Consider the following 26,277-nt stretch of genomic DNA (forward strand, 5'->3'; position numbering starts at 1 on the left):
ATCAGGAACAGTGGTTTCTTTTCAAAAGTTAAGTCTATTCTTGGGGTAACTAAGACTTAAGAGGGTACCTCGGCAATATTATCATAATGGCTACCCAGGTCAGTCACAAAGCATTCTCAAAAGCAGGCTGAGGCAAAAAGTGGCTAATAAATTTTCCTATCTAGCTTAAATGAGACATAAAACATACATCAAACATTATTGGAGACCCATTGATTGCAATTAATGTGACATAAATTAAACATTCTGAGAACTAATATAAAAGTCCATGTGACATCAATTTATTGTTGCACAATTATAGAAAGTTTGAGAAAGGTTAAGGAAAATGATCGATTGACATGCATACACGAGAGAAGAAGACGGAAAAGTTTTTTTTATTCAACTATACATGTGTTTATGTGAACTTTAACACCTTTCTCATTTTATAACGACAAACAACGTAAAATGATGCGCATTCACATTGACATTGAACAATGGAATAGAAAATAATAAGAATAATAATAACAGTAATGTATTAATAGATGACAACATTCCCATGAACAACTGAATACTGTTGTTGTTGTTTTTATTTTCATTCAGCAACAACAACTAAATGAAATGAGAATTTTGTGAGTAGATCTTACTCCCTGCTTGTACGACACACATACAGCTATTTTGTAACAATTCGACGACGTTTCATAACAGAAAATTTCAAACGGCTATTAGCAAGATTCGGATTGTGAAGTTGAAGAAAAAGAAGAAAATTTTGCGAAAATTCTTAGTTTTTCTGAGCGCATTTTTCCTCAAAATAGAAGCATGACAAGGAACTGTGGTATTTTTCTAGTCAAGGTGTCAAATTTCACGACCTAGGCTATACATAAACTTTGTATCAATGATGATTAAAATCTAATCAAACAGGTGTTACTTCCTGTCAGACGAATGTAGGATGAGATAAATTTCACAATCATATAAACCGCGTTAGCCTCATCAAAGTAATCTCGTGATGTCTTTACTCACAATGTTTTGTTTGTATAAAAAATCGTAGAAATGCGATGAGAAAAAAAGTAAAGAATTTTACGAACACAAACACTTGCTGTAACCGCGCGAAAATTGTTAAAAATAGAAAATTCTTTTTTTTTTCCTCTCGCCACTCGTTAATTCTTCAGCCTTTTTTTTCCCCATTCAGAAAATCTTTTTTTTTCTCTTGCGAAAAATTACATTATGAAATCACTCAACTGTCTGTGGGTTGTGTAGAAAAATGTTCACTAGATGACTGTTTGGGATAATTTTATGTCTAGTTGGGAAAATATTTCTTTATTTTTGATGAATATTTTCAATGAAGCGTTGAATTGAATTTTAGTAAGTTGGTCTAAATCAACGTTTTCTAGCAGGCAAAGAGCAGAGTGTGGTCTAAACTCGTGAGAATTCTTAACTGGTATATTTAGGGAAAGCAAGCTCTTGACCTACTAGTGGATAAGAGCTGGATAATGAGCCTGGTATAGTAAAAAAGGGTTTAAGTAAGACATCTCCAGCGATTCCCGGAAGCTCATTATGTAAGAGCACTTGACATGCAACCAAGAGAGCGTAGGTTCGAGTTTCACTTCGAGCTATGCTATGAGTACGTCCACTTTTCTCTTGAACATGATCTGTAGTAAGGCTCCGAACAGTGTCATCTTGCCCCAAATCTTCAGTTAATCCGATAGAAATCACTGTTTCTGAATGAAAGTTAATTTGGGAACTGACAAGAAATATGCAAATTTTTTTGTCAAAATTAAATTTACATTGCGATAATTTGATGATTGATGGTAAGATTAGCTATGGTTTTTACGCGTAAATTGGAAAGTGGGAGACAAATAAATCTTGAGAAATTAAAAATAAACTCTAATGGAAGTATAAATAGCGTAGAAAATAGATAGGAGAAATTTCAGATGCTGTTAACAAAGGCGTCGTCCAATTTAACATCTCTAATTTTCGGGAAGACTTCCCAGAACTTCTTTATAATCTCAAAAAATACACTAATCGACGTCGTTTTCGTAAATTTATTAGAATTACTCAGAACAGCACTTCTTTATCATTGTGAAGTTTAAAGAAAAATTTCCATAAAAACTAGCAGAAATACATTCCCGAAGGAATAATAACATCCATCATGGCCATCAATTCAAATATAAGATAAAATTTTTCATCGCAGCTTTTCTTCTCAGCAGCATGAGTTTTATATTTTTATATCATGAGATATAAAATAGCACTGGACATGCAGTAGCAAGAGCAAAGATTAATGTTGATTAATGTGCTGAAAACAAGGAATTTACTTAAAGTTCAAGACAATTTTGTGAAAACATGGAGAGACTCTTTAATGACCAGCATTTGCCAAATTACTTTTTATCTTGAGTGCTTTAAAACTCACAATTACTCTTTTTCACTTAGTTTGCTTTAGTTTTTTGGAGTTGATGTCTGAGTTGATGCTGAATAATTTTTGCAAATTAATTTAATGATATGGATTCAAAAAAATGAATGAATTTTATTTGGTTTGGGGCATCAAAAGAGAGTTAAAACTGAACTGAATAATTCAGAATTTTATTAAATTCGAGCATAATTTTATATGGAGCATTAAATTTTGAATCATCAACGCAATGGAAATTATGCTTGCATAATTTAATCCCGAATAGCACAATACAGTCAATTGATCTAAAATCCGACTTTAGGTAGACTTGATTCTGTCTTGGATTTGAATTGGACTAATATGCAACGCCATGCCAGAGTTACGCTTTCCTGGTGCCGCCATGCCAGTGTCAAATCGACCTGATGCCGGAATTGGGATCAATTAATCGACTTGTGTCTATTTGGCAATTTCAACTCATTTTGAATCAAGGAAATGTTCTACAAAATTGACATGTTTAGAGCAAAATGTTTATAACAAACCTCAATAGAGATCCATTCCAGGGTTCATCGACAATTCATTCTTATTCTCCAAGCCAATCTTCTAGATCTATATACAAAGGATGACTAAAAAAATAGGATTTACCCAAAATAATTCAAAATAAATATGATTCCATTCCTAGAAGTGTCACAAATATTAAGGCTGCACCACAACCTAACTACCCATTATTCATAAAAATGGATCATCTAAATAGAGCAGTATTGGATTTAAATCACGATTACGGAATTTACGAAGCATGAATCCCCACATAAAAAATATAATGCGAAATGAATTGAAAAACAAAAGAGATTTTTTTTGCAGATTTTTAAATTGCTGACCTAATTTCTTTCTCTATTTCTTTAGCAAACTCTTCTTGATTGCTTCTTGTTTCTAAATTATTTTTCTTGTCTTATTTGTTCTTTAGAGAAGTTTTTAATCTTGGATTTTAAAAGGGAATCAGAGCTGTTTTTGTGCTGTATATCTATTATATTAGATCTGGAACGATGAACTTATTGTGTCAATTTTTTTAAAGATTTCAAGTTTCTATAAGTGGATTAAGATTATTTTTGGCTATCTCCTAATGAAGTCGTTTACATGTTTTTAATTATAAATGTCATAAAATTGATGAGTTAACATTAAGCTATAATGTCTTTTAATTAAATATCACTCAAATGGAATGTGGATAGACAAGTGTAGTTTTTAAATCGATATTCAAATAGTATCAAATTACAAGCGCTAATCTTGAAATTAATAAACTTTAAATCAGTGGTGTGCAACCTTGTTGCACAGCTTGGTGACAAGCCTGGACTGATACAACACAAGGCACAGGATTCATAGAATTTATAAGAATTGTTGAAAGCACACCAGTGTGTCGCAGCACACAGGTTGCCCACCACTGCCTAGATAAATGCTATGAAATGTGGAATATCAAGATTTAAGATTTTGATGATCCGGAAGATAAGAATTTAGAGTTATATATTTTTGCAAATGAGACATAAAAATTAAGTTTTAAATCAGCAAAATATACATCTGCAGGAACAGAATTTTATGGCAGAATATAAAATATTGCTTACTTAAATAATAAAAATGATAACTGATTAATGTATTACCGTAAAATAAATTCACCGTAACACGATGCGTGACCAAGTATTTTTGCAAAAAACATACTCTTCTTAGCATCCACAATCTGAGTATCATCTTAAGCCTACAAGAGCTGCCCACTTACGTTAATTATACTCATATACATTATTAATTATTTCACCTTAAAATGCAATTTCATAATATACATTTATTTACACCATTAAAAGCCTCTTACTCTCTTCCTCTAAGACAAATACGAATAATATAATCATTATCTCAAATGAGAGCATTGACATTGAAAGAGAATCTCCACATCCACTTGAATTTTTCTGTCTTCAAGTACTTTTTTCTGTGCACAACATTGTATTTCGATTGCCGCTGATCTGAATTATTTAAATTTTTTGTCATCCTCATTTAAAATTCATCTCTGGTTCTTGCTCGTTAATGGTTATGCATCTGTGGAGATTAAGGGTTCTTGAAGTCGAGACCAAGAGTTGACAATCTTTGCCTTGGGATTTGTTTAGCAAATTCTTTGTTGAGACCGAAACTTGAAGCCGAGACTAAAGAATTTTGTTGTAGTCTCGGTGTTGGTCCTAGTCTCGATCTTGGTTTCGGTTTATGTCCCAATATCTTTCACTTTCACGATTCTGGTCCCGATGACATTCTTAGTCTCGATCCCTTTTGTAAAAAAATGTAATTTTTACTCAATGCCCAAAAGTTCAGTGATTTAAGCACTAGAATCTATGATTTTCGCTTCTTGGCCAGACCAGTGTTAAGGACACTCATGAATCCTACCCCAGCAAGATACAATTCACAAAAAATTCAACACCTAACCAATTTTATGATCTCAAAAAATCAAGATCCGTTAACTCTCGAAAAATTTTCCATCATAAATTCACGAAATCCATAAATACTTCCGATTTCATGCTGTTGAAAATAAAATCGAATAAAAAAATACAGCATTGAATATTTTGCAAGAGTAAAAGAGAAAAAGGTCAAAGCCCTTCACGATACACTTTGGAGCTTTATTTTTGGAACAAACATTAAAAAAAAATCTTTTACTTTTCGCAAAAAAAAAGTTGAGTTGCGACGAAAATCAACGACCATACAGATATACATTTTGTATGAACGAACGAAAAAAAAAATTCAGGAATTTCGAGATCCTCTTTTTAACTTTATAGTGGATTTTTTTAATGTCGAAATTAAATTGGATTAAGTGTATCACTTTGTCTTTTTCTTTTATGAGGTCTTTAAGGGGTCAACATACTGTAATGTGAGGATTGCGTAAGCATATTGATAGGAGTTGCTTATTAATTTTGTTTCTTAAATTCGATTTCTTTTGCAATGTGCAGACTTTATGATTTGTTAATATTGTTACCCAAGTTGCATAAGTCGGTTAATCAATCCAAAATACGAAGCCTGGCCGACGTGACTCTGGAATGGTATTGGATTTACGTCACTCTGGCCCGAGGAGCACGTGACTTAAAAATGGTTGAAAATCCGACCCGAGAACGACTTGTCTCTGGTCTGAGGCAGAATTTAATCGAATTTGGTCTGAGCAGAGGTTTGCGCTTGCCTGAGGTCGGCTTTTTGACAATTTCTACGTCATATGCTTTACGGGGTAAACTTAAGTCAGAGTCACACCGACCTCGAGATGGATTTTTGATCAAATAATTGATTTGTGGATTACTTGGATGGCACATGACGTAGCCGTGGTCGAAAATTCTGTCCTTAGCTAGCGTTAGTGTAAACTTAGGTCAGATTTAATAAGATTCAACCTTGGGCAAGAGGTATGTCGTTCTTGGACCGGATTCTTGGTCATTTCTGATAACTCTATTTTTCGGGTTACTAATTAACGATGTTACCCTCATATATCAAATGATTCTTACCCAATCACCAGTGTCAAGACCAACGGAAAATGCGTTCAAAAATAGTTTAGAATCACCATCATCCACTGTTCACTGTCGAGGAAGATAAAATTGAGATTGCGTGCGTACAGCGTCTTAAAATGCGGAAATTTTATGTATAATATATAATGTACTTCTTTTTCGTAAACATGTTTATATAATTTTTTTCTGTTGCTTTAAAAAAAAATAGCATCAGCACAGCCGAATGTCAGCTTTACTTCTTATTATTCTTATCATCGTTCATTGAATGCCAAATTGTCTTGAAGAACGAAAAGAAGATGAAAAAAAAAATTATTTTATGAGTTTCTACCTTCAGAGAAAATCAATATTTAACCAATATACTCTCGCTTTCCGTTTACCGTCTACCTACTTTATGTATAAGGCACAAAAAAAATATTATTATTATTATTAAGGAACATAATGGAAGAGTAAGACGAGTTAAACAAGAAAGTCACACTTTTTCTTAATTTGACCTCGCAATATGCTGCTTAACTATAATAAATTAGTCATTGTCCTGTAATTACATTCATTCGAAATATGCTTCATTTTGCTAATTGTACATAAAGGTACGCGGATGTAACATGACTGAAAATGAAAACAAATTTCAACTTTCACTGCCATAATGGATGTTTTTGTGTCTTTTCTGTTTACTGTAAAAAGAATTCTTAAGGTTGCCTTTTTTTCTACTGTGTAACTATAAATTATTATTCTGTTTTAATTCTGTCCGATCTTGAAATGTAAGAAATATTTTCTTCTTTTTTCACTTCCTGCTGAAGCTAAAAGCTTTCTTTTGTACCAAAAATGGATGTGAAGGTGAAAAGAATTTAATTAAGAGCATAAAGGAAACTTTTAATGATGGCTGAAAATGGGCTTCTAAAAATGTTTTTTTGATCTTTCAAACTTTAATGTTTAAAGACATTAGATTCAGGATAATGAGGCTCATTACAAGAAATTTGATATTCATGTATTTTTAATATCAGAAAAAAGACCCTTTAATTTGGGAAATTTTGGAACATTTCCAAGGGTTAAAATTGTGGATATCATCAAGATCATTAGAGATTTTTTAATAATACCCGAACAGCTCATGGTCTTCGTTAGGGTAACAGCTGATAAAAACTGTAATTGACCGCATTCTGCCTCTCGGAACATTAACCAATGTCAATATTTTGGATTAGGATCTAATGCTTTATGATACATAAATCATTCAGACCACTTAGAACAAAATATCAAGTCAAAAGCATACAACCTTAACCTTTATGTACTCCTTGTGTTGACATCAAATAAGACATCAACCCACTGCTAAAAGCAATTAATTACGTCCCAAAAAGTCTACATCCATGAAAATTTTATGAAAGAGAAGTTTGATGTGTTGGTGAGAGATAAGAAGCTTTTAAAGTTCTTAAAAAGCACAGTTCTTCTGCATGTAGAATACGTTTCATAAGTGATGTCCTAGCTTCTTTCAATTGTTTATTTCTGGATTAATCAAGGCATTGTTGTCCTAACCATAACAGCCAATAAGCATACTTACTTAAAGAGCGCGTTCATGAGTATATTCAGTCAATATACATGAATAAGCTCAATTTTGTGAGCTTGCTCATGATGTCTATTCGAAATATCCTTCAGGAGGCTCTATAAATCAGCTTCAGACTATATCGTCCTTCAATGTCTAACATAATTTATGAAAAAGTCCTCTTATAATTATAAATACACAACAGACGCCTTTTGTGTACAACATGCTGACAAAAATAAAAGCGAGAACATCAAACAAAAACAATTCTTAATTTTTGCAAGTCTGATGTCTTTTTGATGTTCACTGTCAATTCAATGTCTTATTCATGTGGCTTTATTTTTCCTATCTTTGGAAAAATGTTCACAATTTTCTTCTTATAATGCTCGAACCAATAAGGTTAAAGAAATGGAGCGCAAAGTATTTTTGCATCTTTTTTGTGCTTATTTTTTTTGGTATAAGAATAGATGATGGCTTCAGGTATTTTCTCGTCTACCATCACGTTATTAAATAATATTCAAAAGTTGAGGAGAATTCGGATGTTCAGTGAGGTAAACATTTAATAATTTGTTATTCTTTGTCTTGCCTGCAAACATTTTCTCACAATTTTTGGATTAAGTACCGTAAATGTTTCTGGTGATTCTTAACAGATTTTTATTAGAATTTAATAATGTGAAGTTTATTTGGCAGTGAGTAAAATGTTATGATTTAATAGTCATTTCTTGTGCGGGATACATGTAGATAGCAATGCTGGTTGTTTAGACCTACAACAAGTCAAATGAAAGCCTACCATTTCGAGAACAAAGTTGATTTTTTAGTTCCCAAACAGCACAAATCATTTAAACAATCAATCATTCTGTACAAGATTCAAACCGATTCCGGCACCAAGTCTAGCCTGAAGTCGGCTTTTGCATCTATTAACTGCTTTTTGGGAATTTACTATCGCCACATATTGAAATGATTCCACCATGGAACAGAACGAGAGCATCCTTAGATCCAATTGACAGCCAAATGGAGAATTTGAATATTTTCGCTTTGTCGCCGTCATGCCAACACTACAATTTGTGCCGATCGGCATTCTTTTCAACGTTAATACCCAACATCTTCTTCTTATTCTTGTTTATCATCTCAGCACAAAAACAATTACTGAACGGTGATTTTAAAGATAAAAACATGAGAATTTACGAGAAGCACAGGTTGAGCAAGGGACACACATACTAACAAAATCAATTTGCGTTGTCATGCATTGCTGAAAATAGCAATTTTTGTCTCTTCATCTTCAGATGAAAATGATTTTTTTGCAATTCTTCATTAAAACAACATTGTAATGTGCTTTATTATTCTAGTTCCTTGTGATAGTGTTTGTATGAAATGTGACGAGTCGACAATGTCACTCGATGAAAGAGCTACGATGACATTCAGCATCTCTACATTTAATACTTCAGAAATTCATCAATGCATCAAGTACTTTTGCATCTCCCTCATTAAAATCAAGAAACCCTACAAAAATTTGCTTTCAGTCACTTCCTTCAGACAAAATTCGAACGAAAATTTCCGCAATGGCTTCATTTCTTTCAATTCAAATGTCTGCTCTTAAAAAAAATTCTTTAATTTTCTCTGCTACTTCATAATGAACATAAAGATGAAGAAATAAAAATTCATTTTAAATGAGTGTTGCAATTTAATTCTGTTGAGCAGAAGATTCCATGAGCTTCTTCATCATAACAATAATGGCAACGGAGGCTTGCTTAATATTTTTTTTTATAATTCCTTGGTCAATTAAACTTTGATGATTCTCATGAGAGCTCTTTCACTCGTCGTCTCAAAATGAACAAATTTCCAGTGAAAAATCGTGATTTTTTTTTTGCTCATTCCGCTGTTTGTACACAGAAAATGAATTAAATGGAATGGATATGAATGAAAAAAAAAAGTTTGCATTCAATTAATATTTTTTCTCCAGATTTCTGTTCAAGTGATTTATTGAGTTCCTTTGTTGTCTAAATTATAAAAAAATAATTGGACATAAGTATCATTTATGTTTCTTTAATGATGAGATTTTTATTTTTTTATTAACGGAACTGCAGATGTAATGACATAAAAAATCTGGATGAATTTCGTGATGATTGAAAACGTGAAATGGGATGAGCACGTGCATGATTGAATTTAATTGAGAGAAATTTAATTTCGATAGTAAGGATTGAGTTGATACTTTACATTCAGAAGTGCAATAAAGTATAGTTATGCCCAAGGACTAGAAATCATTAAATTATATAGACATTAATTGAATAAATAAAGTCAATGTCCCATCCATAAAATGTCTATTACATATAAGGAAATAACACAAATATCTTGTTTTGCAACAAAAGGACTAGACACTAGACATGAAACGAGTCTTAGTAGTAATCCGGAGATTTGCGTCATTAATTCTCATCTTTTCCTTATATGAGTCGTTTTATATTGTTATATCCATTTGTAAATGTTTTTTTAAGGTTTCAGAATTGCATGTTTGTAGAATTTTATAGGAAATTAGGAAGGTTTTGTTAGAATCTGTACTTACTTTCTTACTTACTTACATATACATCGAAACAGATCAATTATAATCCATAACCTCACTTAAATATCTCCAAAAACTAGCTCTTTTGCTTGATACCTCTCGCTAATTCTCGATTCTAGGTGAAATATTGTGTATAAGACACACAGCGTAAAATTGCTGAGAATCAGCCTCAAGGCAGCATCAAGTTGACCTGTGCCCGATTTTTGATAATTTATACGCCATGTTATTTCCGGGACCTAATCAAAATTGTGCAAAAGTTCAAAATTTAACCAACAAATCAGATAAAATCTATCCAAGGAAATGGTATACAATTCACAGCCATCCATTCTTGTTATTCAAATTTAATTAAAATTTATTATTTTTCATATGAAAATTATAAACAATTTAAATAATTGAATGAAATAATAAATACATTCGAGCACTTTATTAATCAATTTATATAAAATAACGTCCCAGAAATTGTGTTCAAAAGCAGATAATTACGATGTACAGTGTAAAATTCATGAATGTTTCAATTCCGCTTAATATCCAATAAAAACTATTTAATGAGTTCAGCTTTAATATAGGAAATAATGAAATGTGATCAAATGAAATGGGGATTTCCTGATTTTTGGGTTTCGATGAATTTTCGAGACTAGGACCGAGATCGGGACTGAGATCAGGACCAAAAATGAATTCAGGATCGGAATCGAGACAGAGACAGAGACCGAGACAGAGACCGAGTCTGGAGTCGAGTCTGATACCGAGACTTCAAGGGAATTCTTTAAAGTCACGGTCCACTCGAGAACACTCAGTTTTATCAAATTTTTGTATTCTACATTATTTAAGCTGTTGTGTTCTTAATGCTAAAATAAAATGAAATATTTTTTATGGACCGTTATTTGGTGTAAAATAATTGAATGTATAATTTTTATTAACAACAAAAAAAGCAATTGAATTGATAAAATTTTGATAAAATAAAAGCATTTTATTTTAAATCCAATATTAAAGTTATAAAAATTGATATTTTTAAATGGATTGAAGATAATCCTGCATTATATTACATGAATGAGGAATAAATTGGCACATTAAGGTTGCTTACTTTACTTTGACAAAAAAGAGATGATTTCAATCTGAAATTCATGTGTTGTCCTATCTGAAGGAAGAGATGGGGCGTATAGGCGCAGATCAAATAAATGCAATTAAGCCCTGAATCAAGCGAAAGCATAAAAAGTGACTGAATAAAGTGAAAATTATGAAATTGATCTCATGACATAACGTGAAAAGAAAGTTGTCAAAAATGATTTATGCTGTGATATTTTTGATAGTATTTTGAAAGTTTTAAAGGATTACTTTAAATTCAGGTTTGTTGAGCATTTTTTCCATATTTTTAATGATTTTACAGTGCCAAAATACGGCTTCAACAATAAATTTTCATGAATAATTCATCAAGTAATTTTAAAATTTTATTCAATATGGGAAGCTTGACTGCTATCAATTATGCTTGAACTCAAAATATCCAATGCTATATTATCCTTTGAAATTGCATACTCAGGAAACAATTTCTTGCGAATCTTGTGATGATGTAAATTATCAACATTCTATGTACTACAAAGTTACAATTTCATCAGCACAAAATGAGTCATTTAATCTCGAATAAATTATTTTACAATGAATACTTCAGGAACAGACTCTGTCATTAACGTTTCTAAAGTTTTATACTACAGCTATAACAAAGCATCTATATAAAGTTGCAAAAACTAATTTAGCAAGTCGATATTTTTTGAAAGATTTAGTTTTATGTCAAGTTTATTGACTGATAGGAATTTTTAAAGATTATACATCTTCATCTTTTGTCGAAGATTGACGAAGAATTTAGCAAGACTCAACAGAATTAATTCAAGCGAACAGAAAAAGTCATTAAAAAAGCAAGCAAAAAAAATTTATTAAATTTATTTATTAATGCATCAATAAAACCAAACAACTTGATTTAGCAACATATTATATGCTGATGTCATCCACATCACCTCTATAAACTCATCACAGACATGATGATCAATACAAGTCTGGAATTGCTGCAATAAAGAATGATCGAAACAACAAGTGTTCCATAAAATGATCTCATTTCAATAAAGATGATACACAAATGCTCACTTTTGATGAGCAAACAAGATGAAACGTTAAATATTTGTTAATTTATTATTAACTTGTGTGAATTTTCTCGGGAAGTTGATGTATATATTGAGTAATGTTGATATGCTTCTCAAGAGAGTTTCAAGAGAGAATATTGTAGAAAAACACATTGTATATGCCTAATAGAGGCTTTGAATATTCAAATATCCTATCATTATTTTGTATGCTTGTTTATACTATCAATGTCCGGTGAAATTGCATCACTGTTTTAAATGGTAGAGCGTTGACACCTAATAGAGAAAGAGTTTGCCCTCAAAATTTGAGTTAGTTTAGAGCAATGCTCAGGAGCACGCTCATCTAGCATATTTAAAGTAAGCAAGCTCTCGTGAACATTTGCCATGCCTGTTAGGGAGCCTTACATGCAAATAGTTCACTTTTCAATCTACATAATGTGTCTACATTATTTGGTTTATCTATAAGTTTGTGTCCTCTCAAATTATCTTCGAACTTTAAACAAGTTCTGGCTATAATGCTGCTCTTCTCTAGGAATTCAACTTATAACGCATAATAAACAATTTTTCAGACTTTTTGCAAAACTTAGGTAGTTAAACAAAATTCAATTTTAGTGTCTTTTGCATTTAAATACATTTTTAAAAGAAGTGAATAAGAAATAATATTTTTCATATTTTATTTCCTCTTAAAAGCGAGAAAAGAAAAATTAGCATTTGAATTTTTTTTTTCGTCTTGCAAGTAGAGAAGGAAATGGCAAAAGAGATCATAAAAGTTTTATTTTGTGCTCTTTATAGAATTTAAACGAATTTTTTTTGAGAGAAAGAGGAAGATAATGTTTTTACAACTTCAAGTAAGAGATACAGGAAGTTTGGATACAAATGTGAAGTCTGTTGGAATGTTTTAGTTAACGAATATTTGTCTGATTTTCTAAGAATTTTGGATTGAAATCAATGAATTTTCATCATAAGATTTGGTTTTATCTCAATTATGGTTTTCAATCCCGGGATGTTGCTGTACTTTCCTGGAAACAATCCAAAATCATATCTTAATCTGATGTCCAATGTTACAGAACTAATCAGTCACAGTTTTGATCATATTGTCTCGAAGGCACACGGATCAAAAATCCACAACCAAACCCACTTGATTCTGTCCTAATACCGGATTACATCGAATCTTGTCTAGAACCAGTCACGCTAGCCTTTGACCGGATTTCTCCGAGTCTGGCCTGGACACAGATTTACAACAAATTCTACACCGTGTGCCTTCTAGATTGGCATTTCCGGACACACCGTCTCATTAAACTCAGTCAATTCTCCAATCAAATTCCTTAGAATTTGCTTCAACATTATTTAGAATTTCTAAGTTCTGCTAAACATTCCAGCAATGTTTTATTCATAATAATATTTTATTCAATTCTATCTTAGCACATACACTAAGCACAACAGTCATATAACAATAAAAGTCCATTTATGAATTCTTTTCTCTTCGTTTTTTTTTGTTTCTTTCTTTTTTTAAATACAGCAATTGTTCCTCATCATAAAAGATGAATATTATTAATATTATTATTATTGCTGATATTATTATCTTCATCTTTATTGCGATTTAAGTAATGCAAAAAAAATATATATAAGTTTTCTTGTCTCATTCTCTCTGACTTTATCTTTTATGCCGGAGAGAACAAGACACTCACACACTTGAACTTAAGTGTTCATGACATTCGAATTTCTTAACTTTAAATCTCTTTCATCCATAAGCGATGTTTAAAGGGGAGTAATAAAAAATTAAAAATTTAAGCACATTTTTCGATGAAACAGAAAAGCTCGTACAATGTATAAATCATACACTTGATTGTGATATGATATCGTGTACAAAAAGACATACACGAATTGTTAGCAATCATGGTAATGAAATCTCGTGAGTTTTGGCAATGTACATTGTGATCTCTGTCTTTTGAGTAGACGTACCAGAGTTGCAGAAACCTGGCAGACAAAAAGAGCATTTCTATGCCATAAAAGCATGTTCTCTGTCTATTAGGGATGGGTCTGCAGTCGTGAAAAGATGCGCCACATCCAACCACATCAATATCTTCCATACTCAATTCAGGCCGCTACTGCCATTTTTTTTATCTCGCCAATCTTTTCATTCAGCAAACATTTTCACTTTCTGCCTATTTTTTTTGTAACTCGTGAGATGCGTGTAGAATAATTTCGATCCATGATACTAATGAATGGTCGTTTAAACCATTTTATTCCGGTCCTATGTAGCAACAACATTTGCTTTATTATCATTTAAGTGAGATCATTCATAGCGCAAATAAGAGATGAGATTGCTCATAAATCTGCACATGTTGGAATATAAAGAAAAAGTGTTCAGAAAGATTAAAGAAAATTTCTATGCTGTATTAGCTGTAAAAACGTCAATTTAACTCACAACATCTCATTTGCAGACATACATGCTCACTTATACACATATTTTCATGAATTATGATATCATCGACAAACGCATGCTGTTGTTGATGGATATAAGCAGTAAAAAGGAGAGTGAGAAAATAAATTTTAGTATTATGATGGAAAAAAATGTGGAAGGAAGTTAAAGGCAGTGAAAATTGAGCTCTTGAATTATTTTTCAGGGTTTTTGAAGCGCTTTATGTGCTAACGAGGACTCACCCGAGCTGTAAAAAATGAATAAAATTCAGTCATCGATGTAGCGGTATTCTAGCATGCATATTGTGCTATTCGGGTTAGATTCTGTGTAGCTAGAGTTCTTGGATCTTGGAATCAAGTCTCATCTTGGAGCAGACTAGCACAAATGTGTGTCTTCATCCTACATTCTGTATAAATTGTTGGAAAGGTCTTGTGCACTTTTATGATACGTGACTCTATGTTTTATTTGAAATTTAAAGTTTCTTGAATTCCTTCATATCATAAAACTATTTACTTAGACAGTGACTGATAAAAACTTTACATGTCAGCTTGTAATCCATTTTAATTCCTATCCAGACAGAACAAGTCAATAAACTCGCTTTTGTTTCAACACAAAAACTTAAATTTAATCCACAATAAGGAATAAAAATCAAGACGAGTGTTGTTGATGAACTCATGTTGTGTCAGTTATTTGATAATCACGTTATAAATCTGCCACTGTAGGAGAAAGAACGTGTCATTAAATGGAAGAGTAAAATAATTTCTTTCTTTACTTGATCATTAAATGTACATGAAGTATTCACGTTGCACATTGGTGCTGCTAATTGAGATCGATACTTTATGAAGAAGCAGGGCGCTCATTATTGTGCATTTGCTGACTTAATTGAAATTGAAATCCACTCATGTTTCTCGAAAATATTTACTTAACTTGCAACTATTTTTGTAGCTTGTAAAAATCCAATTTTAAGGGTGAAACTTAGTAATGAAATTTCATGAGTTGTAAAAATTCCATATCTTGTGAGAAAGTGCAACTGATAATTTTAAAAGCAATAAAACTTGAAGCAGCTCTCATTATCGTATGAGGAATATAAATGCTTGGATATTAAATTGAATGAACAAACTGTTTATTTACTGTCATAGCTGAGTGTGCAACTTAATTATATTTCATTTATTATACAATTAGAAAATAAGCTGAAAACCTCATTTGACAAACGATTTAGATAGACCGAATCAGTGATTTTGAAGTTGCTAATTTATGTCAATTTATGCAATTAATTGCATTGTTTGCAATTTATGCTAAAATCATATAAAATTGATCATAGACAAAACGTAGCCCGATTCTCTGAATGCATTAATAGCTATATTCCTAAAGCTTGTGCAATACGAGTATTTTAATTTTTTTTATAGATGCGATGTAAATTCAAGGAAGTTGAGAATTTACACCTTAAACAAATACTGTCAGCAGTAACTAAGTCTACCCGAGCGACACAAATGAAGAAGGATTCATCATGGAGCTTGAACCTCCTTTTTAACATCAAATGGAAACTGCCTCCATTTGACTGTTAAAAATAGGCAGCATTCTTCATTTGTGTCGCTCGGGTAAGCCTATTTGACTCAATTGACTCCAATTTCTCAAGGAAAATACAAAACAAATTGTAATAAATCCCTAAAAATATTTCAACAGCTGAAAATCACCAGACTGGGAATTGAAATTTTACACATACATCCAATTAAATTGCTAATTTTATGCAAAATACTCAATTATTCAAATGAGCTTATACTGTAAAATGCATTTCTAATGATTAACTAAAGTCTCTCTGAAATTCAAGTTTATTTTTCCTTTAAATTGCGGTTTTTAAACAGAAATAAACATTTTCAATTGTTAGAGGCAAAATAATACATAGTACGGGCTTTGTTTACTTATTCATGTAACGCAAGACATGAATGCAAAAACAGATATAAATTGAAAATAATACTAAAATGCAACGATAAGCACGTCCATAAATAACTTTAAATGATGCATGAAAATCAAATGACTTAAATTATGATTTCTTTATTTATCTCATGTCTATCTTTATATTTTTTCTACTTTTAGATAAGAAATGGCGCAAATCATAACAGCTCGTCTAGCAAGAATTGACTCCCAGCCTTGGGGCTTCCGTTTACAAGGTGGAAAGGACTTTGGAACACCGCTTGTAATCCAAAAGGTAAGAGACTATCACAAAATGACAAACCCTTGGTATGAAATTATGCTGGAATCTTTTGTGGATTTGACGATCACCACAAATTATTCATGACAGCCAAGAGGCTGTTTATGGCATCCAAGTGGCAGTTTTCGTTTTAACACTTGGATCCCATGAGGTCGACCACTAGTTGCCACGAATAATTTGTGTCGATCGGTATATCGACTCCTGAGAAACATAAATGAAGAAGGTTTTGTCATGGACATTAAAGACTCTTGTATTACCACCAAATGGAAGCCACCAAAATTTGACAGCCTTATGAATGCCACATGGAGACGGTTTCCATTTAATGCTAATAACAGAGTCTTTACAGCTCCGTGCTTCATCCACCTACATTTGCGCTGCTCAAAACCAAGTCTAAAACTTAAAAGAATCAATTAAAGAAATCCAGTCCAAAAAATTCCGCACAAAATCCACCAAAGGGTAACGTCAATAAATTAGATAAGTTTATTACAATACTTTTATCAGACTATAGCCCGCCTGTTGTGCCTGCATATATTATACTGACCATTTTCAGTCATTTTAAGCAAAAAAAGAGACTTGCACATAAAGGAAACTCGACTGGTATTGATATGTGAGATATTATGACTTTTTGAGATGAAAAATGAAAGCATTTAAGTACAAAAAAAAAATATTTATGTTTTATCGTTGACGCTCTTTCTTTCTCGACATCCATAGTCAGTAGCAAATCTTTATCTTTAGTGTTGATTCGTGGGTGAAGAAAGAAAGAAAAAAAAAAACCTTTTTTTCTTTTATATCCATTAAAAAATTTATGTGTCTGCATTTTTCTTTACAACAAACAGCACAGTTTGAATTTGTTATTTTTCTGCTTTATTTCTTTTGATCATAAAAAATTATAAACGTATATTGAGTGTGGATGGTGGATATTTGTGTGATAAATTAGTTCAATTTAAAGATAATAATGGAAGCGAAAATTGTTGTTTACGTTGCTGATGAAAATTCAATGAACTTAACATTGTGAAGCTTATGAGCGGAGAATAAGTCAAGTGACAAAATTTATTACATAATAAATTCAAATGACAAAGTCATAAAGCTATTCCAATTTGTTTAAGAGATTTTCGTCAGTTTTGACCGATCGGTACAAGTTTTTAGAATCCAGAAGTCGTCCACATGGCATTCAGATTGTGGCAACATCACATCTAGATTGTGGCCAAATAGCATCATCGATGTTGGCTACATGTAATTCAATTGGCGGCCACATAGCATCCAGAAGGCAGCCTCATGGTATCTAGATGACAGCCACATGACATACAAGTGACAATTTTTATGGCAATTAAAATGAAAATTGTCACTTGGATGCCATTTAACAACCACTTGATTGTCACGAGCAATTTGTACTGATCGGGTATGTTTCCTAGAAAAGCATTGTCCATCACGAGGGACAAAGGTCCATTAGGGATTTTAATTGATGCCCAAAAACTGAACAACTCTAAATTTAACTGATATCATGTTTTAACATCTGGCTCTTAAAGTCTGTCTAGCCTATTAAATAATCTGTTTGAATTCTCTTTATTGCCTCATATGGAGCTTACAGCTTAATAGAATTCAAATTTTAATGCAAATAATGCACAAAGAGACCATTGCAGCATAATATGTACATAATTCGTGAATAAAGTGTCAACTACTAATTATTTTATATAGCATATTAAGACTTTAGTTGCCACTTGGATACATAAGCACACAATGAAGTGTGAAACAACGAAAAAGTGATTCATGCATGGATTAAGTTAGTCCATATTTATGTGGACGAAGAACTTTTTATTCTTTATGCTTCACATTTTATGTTGTCATTAAAAATCACTGAGATTTCTTTATGATTATCGTTGACCTGAGTCTGGATATATATATGCACAAAACTCACATGAGTGATAGATGAGGATGAAAAACTTTCAGCTTAATTGAAAATATTTCCTTTTCATGCGCATTTTGTGAAAGTTTCTTTTATCAATAAATTACGCCTTGAACATTTTTATTTTCAATTTTGAACTGCAATAATTTTTTTTTTCGGGGTACACAATGCAATAAATTTGGTGCAACTTTTTATTTCTTCTTCATGACAGCTGAAGTTTCAATGAATATTAAAATTTATTCGACTAAAGAAAATATATGCACAAAAAATATGGCAGTGAACGGATGAGATAGAAAGCATGTTAAAGTGCATGGCAGTTTGCTTTGGCGATGCATAAATTGGGGTCATAATGAATTTTTGATGCTTAAAATGATAAAAATTAATTTTTTATGATTTCTTGAAGACTGTAGTTAATTTTAAGTATTATTAATTTTTATGTGAAAATGGGAAGTTCATCGGAGATCATTTGCGATCTTTCAAGTTTTATTGCTTAAATTTTTATGCACATTTTTGAAGTTCATTGGACATGGACATGAAAAAATTAATTGAATGATCTTTGGGATATGTAAAAGTAATGATTAAGGAATCAATTTACGTTGTACTTTTCAAAAACAGCATGAATCAGTGGTGGGCAACCTTTTTTATGGAACTGCACATCTTGTTGGTAAGCCACGACCTAAACCGCATACGTCATGAGACTCATCTTCCGAAAAACATTTGGAGGCACAGATGTTGTCTACCATCAAACCGACTACGTCATCTTCCGAAAAACATTTGGAGGCACAGATGTTGTCTACCTCTGTCATATACCCAACATGATCTCCATCCATAATCTCCATAATGACCAGTTAGATAAATAGAATTAAACCACTTATGAGATGTAAATGCGGTTTGTTTTGTGTACACACAACATTGAGCTCAGTTACTTCTTTTGTGGTCAATAAATCCGTGTCACTCATGCGTATATGTGAGAGAATTGATCAAACAAATTAAAGCCACTCAAGTTTTAAGATTTATGGTTAGCAAGCCGCATATCATCATTAACATTCTGGTTAACAAATTCAGGGTCAATATTTATTAAATGCCAGTTTTTTTTTTATATAATTGCGAATCTTAATAGTCTATTTTTGTATGAACACAGCAATTGAATAATAAATTTTATACTTTGAGATGTTTTCTGGCAACAAAATTAATTTTCATCTCTGAATATGAATATCTACTTTCTGTGTTTATCGTTTGAAATTTTGCCAAGAAACTAGTAATGAAGCGGATCACGCTTCATGAGAATATTCACACAATACGAAGATCAGAAACTGTACAGAAAAGTAAAAAATAAAAATAAAACAACTTGAACAAAATAAGAGATTTATGAAATAAAAAATGATAATGTGCAAGTAATTAACTAAAATTATTTACATGGAGAATAACATGTACAGTTACTACTTTCGAACTTTTAAAGTTCGAGCTTCGCTCGAACTGTTTTTTCTTCTCACGGCAACATATTTTCATAGATATGCAGTTTCTAATGTTTGAGAAAATTTTCACGCCTTCACTCGCTTCGCTCCGTTCAGGTCGCAAAAATTTGTGAGCTTCGCTCAACCAAGTCCGAACTGCGTTCGAACTATTAATGTTCGAGCTTCGCTCGAACTGTTTTTCTTCTCACGGCGACTTATTTTCATAGATATGCAGTTTTTAATATTTGAGAAAATTTTCACGCCTTCACTCGCTTCGCTCCGTTCAGGTCGCAAAAATTTGTGAGCTTCGCTCAACCAAGTCCGAACTGCGTTCGAACTATTAATGTTCGAGCTTCGCTCGAACTGTTTTTCTTCTCACGGCGACTTATTTTCATAGATATGCAGTTTTTAATGTTTGAGAAAATTTTCACGCCTTCACTCGCTTCGCTCCGTCAGGTCGCAAAATTTGTGAGCTTCGCTCAACCAAGTCCGAACTGCGTTCGAACTATTAATGTTCGAGCTTCGCTCGAACTGTTTTTCCTCTCACGGCAACATATTTTCATAGATATGCAGTTTCTAATGTTTGAGAAAATTTTCACGCCTTCACTCGCTTCGCTCCGTTCAGGTCGCAAAAATTTGTGAGCTTCGCTCAACCAAGTCCGAACTGCGTTCGAACTATTAATGTTCGAGCTTCGCTCGAACTGTTTTTCTTCTCACGGCAACATATTTTCATAGATATGCAGTTTCTAATGTTTGAGAAAATTTTCACGCCTTCACTCGCTTCGCTCCGTTCAGGTCGCAAAAATTTGTGAGCTTCGCTCAACCAAGTCCGAACTGCGTTCGAACTATTAATGTTCGAGCTTCGCTCGAACTGTTTTTTTTCTCACGGCGACTTATTTTCATAGATATGCAGTTTTTAATGTTTGAGAAAATTTTCACGCCTTCACTCGCTTCGCTCCGTTCAGGTCGCAAAAATTTGTGAGCTTCGCTCAACCAAGTCCGAACTGCGTTCGAACTATTAATGTTCGAGCTTCGCTCGAACTATTTCTCTACTAACGGCAACATATTTTCATAGATATGCAGTTTCTAATGTTTGAGAAAATACAGTATTTATATAGATCACTATACGAGCCGGGCTGAGCTTCGCTCGCCCGACTGGGTAGATTACAGTACTTATATAGATCACTATACGAGCCGGGCTGAGCTTCGCTCGCCCGACTTGGGTAGATTACAGTACTTATATAGATCACTATACGAGCCGGGCTGAGCTTCGCTCGCCCGACTTGGGTAGATTACAGTACTTATATAGATCACTATATGAGCCGGGCTGAGCTTCGCTCGCCCGACTTGGGTAGATTACAGTACTTATATAGATCACTATACGAGCCGGGCTGAGCTTCGCTCGCCCGACTTGGGTAGATTACAGTACTTATATAGATCACTATACGAGCCGGGCTGAGCTTCGCTCGCCCGACTTGGGTAGATTACAGTACTTATATAGATCACTATACGAGCCGGGCTGAGCTTCGCTCGCCCGACTTGGGTAGATTACAGTGCTTATATAGATCACTATACGAGCTCGGCTGAGTACTTATATTCGTATTGTGTATATACGAACTAGGCTAAATGTATTGATTCTTAAGAAGTATTTTGATTTAACCTTGTTAACTTCGCTTTTGTTTTCTAAAAATTAAGCACATTAATGGATAGATATTTCTAATATCTACATTTAATATTTACATTTTTTTTTTGTATACTTCAAGTATTCAAAAAAAAAACTCAAAAAAAAAATGGAAAAAAAAATTTCAGAATTTCATAGGATTCGATCTAACGACCTGAAGATTTCAATTACTTGTAACCAAATGCAATCAGCCAAATCTCAATAAAAATTATTATTAATAATTTGGATAAAACATGTATATAAATTAATGAATTTTAGATCATGAAAAATATAGAAGAAATACATTTAATTGTCTGCGGCCGAGCGAAAGGCCGCAATTTTTTTAAAACACGTGTTTTGGAATAAGCGGCTAATATTTAGGGAAAAAATTTCAGTTTTTTGCATTTTGTGCCTCAGTGGATGCATCTCATGACCCCAAAAACTATACAGCTCGTGTGATAACCAATATCTATCGATAGAAAAAACCGGAAGTCTTAACTTTGTGTTAAAATTGAGTTTTCGCGGAAACTAACTAACTTGCTAAAGGACAGAACGTGATTTTTTGCGATTTCTCGGCACTGGAAGCACCAATCATGAAGGAGTTTTTACCATTTGATAGGTAATACGAAGCACAAACTTTGAATGACCGAACTTTTTTTATAATTCGGCAAGGCTGAGGCAGTAAATCGAAAAAAGTAGATTTCTGTAAAACAAAAAACAATATATTCACACAATTTTGTGTGAATATGATTAAAGAGAGATGAAGAGATTATGATTTTAAACTTTTGGGGATGGTTTTTCATAGGATATAGGAGATTCCCTATGCAGAAAAAAAATTTTTATGTGCACCAAGGGGAGGAACAAGATCCAGTCGGATCCAGTTCACTTCCAGACCTTTAAAACAAGATCCAGTAGGATTCATTTTACTTCTAGATACATAAAAACAAGATCCAGTAGGATCCAGTCTACTTCCAGACCTTCAAAATGAGATCCAGTAAGATCCAGTGGACTAAATTTTTATTTGTGATTATGACTTTATTAATTGTGATTATGACTTTAAACTTTTTGGATGGTTTTTCATAGGATATAGGAGATTCCCTATGCAGAAAAAAAAAAATTTTATGTGCACCAAGGGGAGGAACAAGATCCAGTCGGATCCAGTTCACTTCCAGACCTTTAAAACAAGATCCAGTAGGATTCATTTTACTTCTAGATACATAAAAACAAGATCCAGTAGGATCCAGTCTACTTCCAGACCTTCAAAATGAGATCCAGTAAGATCCAGTGGACTAAATTTTTATTTGTGATTATGACTTTATTAATTGTGATTATGACTTTAAACTTTTTGGATGGTTTTTCATAGGATATAGAAGATTCCCTATGCAGAAAAAAAAATTTTTATATGCACCAAGGGGAGGAACAAGATCCAGTCGGATCCAGTTCACTTCCAGACCTTTAAAACAAGATCCAGTAGGATCCATTTTACTTCTAGATACATAAAAACAAGATCCAGTAGGATCCAGTCTACTTCCAGACCTTCAAAATGAGATCCAGTGAGATCCAGTTCACTAAATTTTTTTTTCACCAAATTAAAATATGTTTTGAAATAATCGTTTATTGAAACACGTGTTTTGGAATAAGCGGCTAATATTTAGGGAAAAAATTTCAGTTTTTTGCATTTTGTGCCTCAGTGGATGCATCTCATGACCCCAAAAACTATACAGCTCGTGTGATAACCAATATCTATCGATAGAAAAAACCGGAAGTCTTAACTTTGTGTTAAAATTGAGTTTTCGCGGAAACTAACTAACTTGCTAAAGGACAGAACGTGATTTTTTGCGATTTCTCGGCACTGGAAGCACCAATCATGAAGGAGTTTTTACCATTTGATAGGTAATACGAAGCACAAACTTTGAATGACCGAACTTTTTTTATAATTCGGCAAGGCTGAGGCAGTAAATCGAAAAAAGTAGATTTCTGTAAAACAAAAAACAATATATTCACACAATTTTGTGTGAATATGAAAGAGATTTCGTAATGTAATGAAGTAATGAAAGAAAGTTGCAGAAAATTAAAGTGAATTAACGAGAGGATGGGGTCATTGTCGAATGACGTCTAAGGTTTAAGGATGTATGAGGTTATGTGCACCTCATGCAATACTTGCTATACCTGAATGGGAAATTTTGTTATAACAAGATATCTTCTGGATATCAGCATGCCATCAACTAGCAATTATTCTGGGAGATGAAGAAAATGCTGAAAATCAGTTCCTAGATCATTGTGACTCGGTTCCCAGGCCAATGTGTGACTTGATCCTCAAGCCAATGCAACTCGATATACAGGCCAATTTGACTCGATCTCCATGTAAATGTGACTAGATTTTTAGGCCAACGTGACTCGATTCTCAGGCCAATGTAACTCAGTCCCCAGGCCAGAATGACGACATGCTGCTTCAGGCTAAACTCAGCTTGACCGAGATTTCGGCCATTACTGCGCCATTCACATAGTTTTGTCCACTCGAAACAACCATTAAATGCAGAAAATGCAAATCAGCACTTTATGTCCGAACCCTTTATTACTCAATAGACGTCATGTGTGAATGACCTCAACCAGAATTCTTCTGTTTGTGAGATAACATTCATAGTTTTATTGTTGAGACGATGAAGGAATTTTCTCTTTCTTGTATAAATATTTGTGAAACAATGAAAGGAAAAATTCATCCTCTAGTTTTCATACAGAGTTGATAATCTTGAGTACTGTAATCTAATATTGCATTCCTTAGTCTTCATTCTGTGATTAAATTTACATTTACAACATGAAATTCATTTTACAACCCCGAACATTTAAAGTCTTTCTATTTTTGCATCATTTTTTACTGTCTGGACTGCAAATGTGCATAGTTGTTGCTATAATGACTATAATGATGTATAAACAAAGTTTTAAGTTCTTCAGAACTTCTTTTTTTTTTTAAAATGCACTGCCGTTGAGAAAGTTTTAATAATGTTTTTAAAATAGATTCTACTTCACTGCTAATGGTTCCGTTATCATAAAAATGGGTTGAAAAAATTTGTGAGCTTGTGACTCATTTTATTGGAATGGAGCTTGACTTTAAAAATGAATTATTTTAATATGCAACTCAAAAAGTTTTGAGATAGAAAAAGTTGTTGATAGCGTGAATGTCAATTTGAATATTTTAGTAAGCTATTGTGTCATCAGCATTGAGATTCCTTGCACATTGTAGATGATAGTGAAGGTTCTTTGGGAATTGCCTTGATCATTATAGTGAATCTGTTAATATGACAGATGTGAACTTGTATTTGAGTCATTTTAAATTATTTTTGGCAGTGATATTGAATCCTTAATTCAAAATCGAAGCATGGAGCTGCTATAGTTAAATATGGAGCTGCCCATTGTTCGCTGGCCGTAGATATATCTAGTCTCCCTTATATGTTGCCCTAGACTGGCAACCGCTTACCAATTTCCAATACCGAATGCGATATAACAATCTTAATATATGAGCAATTTTTTAAACCACAAGCCGATTAAGCCTTAATAATTGCTTTGTACACAACTGAATACATTGTTGCAGCTCGTCCAATTTACTTTTTCTTTTAAGAAATTATTTGTATCTCAAGGCAAAAGGAAAGCATCAAGGCACAGGCATTCATCTAAAAATTGAAAAAATGTACAGTCTCTACAGAGTCTCAGAGCCTTGGATATCACTAAGAATTATTAATTAATCCATATACTTTATGCCCCATTTAAAGCTAAGTTCCTTTATTAGAGCCATTAATTTTCTTATCTAATAAAGGAATTTTTTACCCCTCTACTATCCACAAGCATAACCTCAACGGTGGTGTGGTTTGAGACAGAAAGAGATGTATGTCATAAAAAAAGGTTGGAAGACCAGACGACGGCATTAACAACAACAATTTTAACACTGATGATTTCATATTAACACTTTGTTATGCTCTTTTTTAGTCTTTGTTGAAGTGAAGAAACCACAACAAAGGAACATAGCAATAAAGAATCTCTTTAATCCCTACATCACTCCATATTTTTACCTTTTTTTTTGTTGTTGCTCTTTTACTTCATCTTCTTCTAAATGCAATGTAATATGATGATGATTATGATGACTCATATGTTATGGAATGTAAGGAATGATCAAATGCTGAAAAATGCACTTAATACCGTCTTATTTCATTCCATAATTCGTTCATTCTAAGGTATATCATAATATTGTATTCATTTTCGGGTTATTGATACTGTATGCCCTTATATGACTATGACACATGTTAAAATATTTTTTCTCATTTTGGTGAGACGACAAGAGGAAGAAAAAGAAAAAGAAAAAAAGGTTACAATAATAAAAAAAGACTTTATGGTTTTTGTTGCCTGCAAAAATATCACTCGCTACAAAAAAGGGAAACAGATAGAATGGAGGTAACAAAGCAATAATTACGGTTTGTTTACAAATAATTTATTGTTTAAATTATTGTCATAGACTTTCTTTCCTTTTTTGTGACAGATTTTATAGGTAAAAGAGCTTGGCACTTTATTTT

General features: G+C 32.8%; 1 protein-coding gene across 1 annotated transcript in view; it reads left to right on the plus strand.

Annotated features, from left to right (window-relative positions):
• The window catches only part of LOC139091720 (PDZ and LIM domain protein Zasp-like), a 99,439-nt gene that overhangs the window by 18,939 nt on the left and 54,223 nt on the right, over positions 1-26,277 (plus strand). Inside the window, exon 4 of the mRNA XM_070641880.1 lies at positions 16,584-16,695. Within this exon, the coding sequence (XP_070497981.1) occupies positions 16,591-16,695 (105 nt within the window). The 5' untranslated portion in view covers positions 16,584-16,590. The remainder of the gene's footprint in view (positions 1-16,583; positions 16,696-26,277) is intronic.

This window comes from Chironomus tepperi, unplaced genomic scaffold (assembly GCF_022539635.2).
Source record: "Chironomus tepperi strain 1889 unplaced genomic scaffold, CSIRO-AGI_Ctep_v1 contig_260, whole genome shotgun sequence".
Lineage (NCBI taxonomy): Eukaryota > Metazoa > Arthropoda > Insecta > Diptera > Chironomidae > Chironomus > Chironomus tepperi.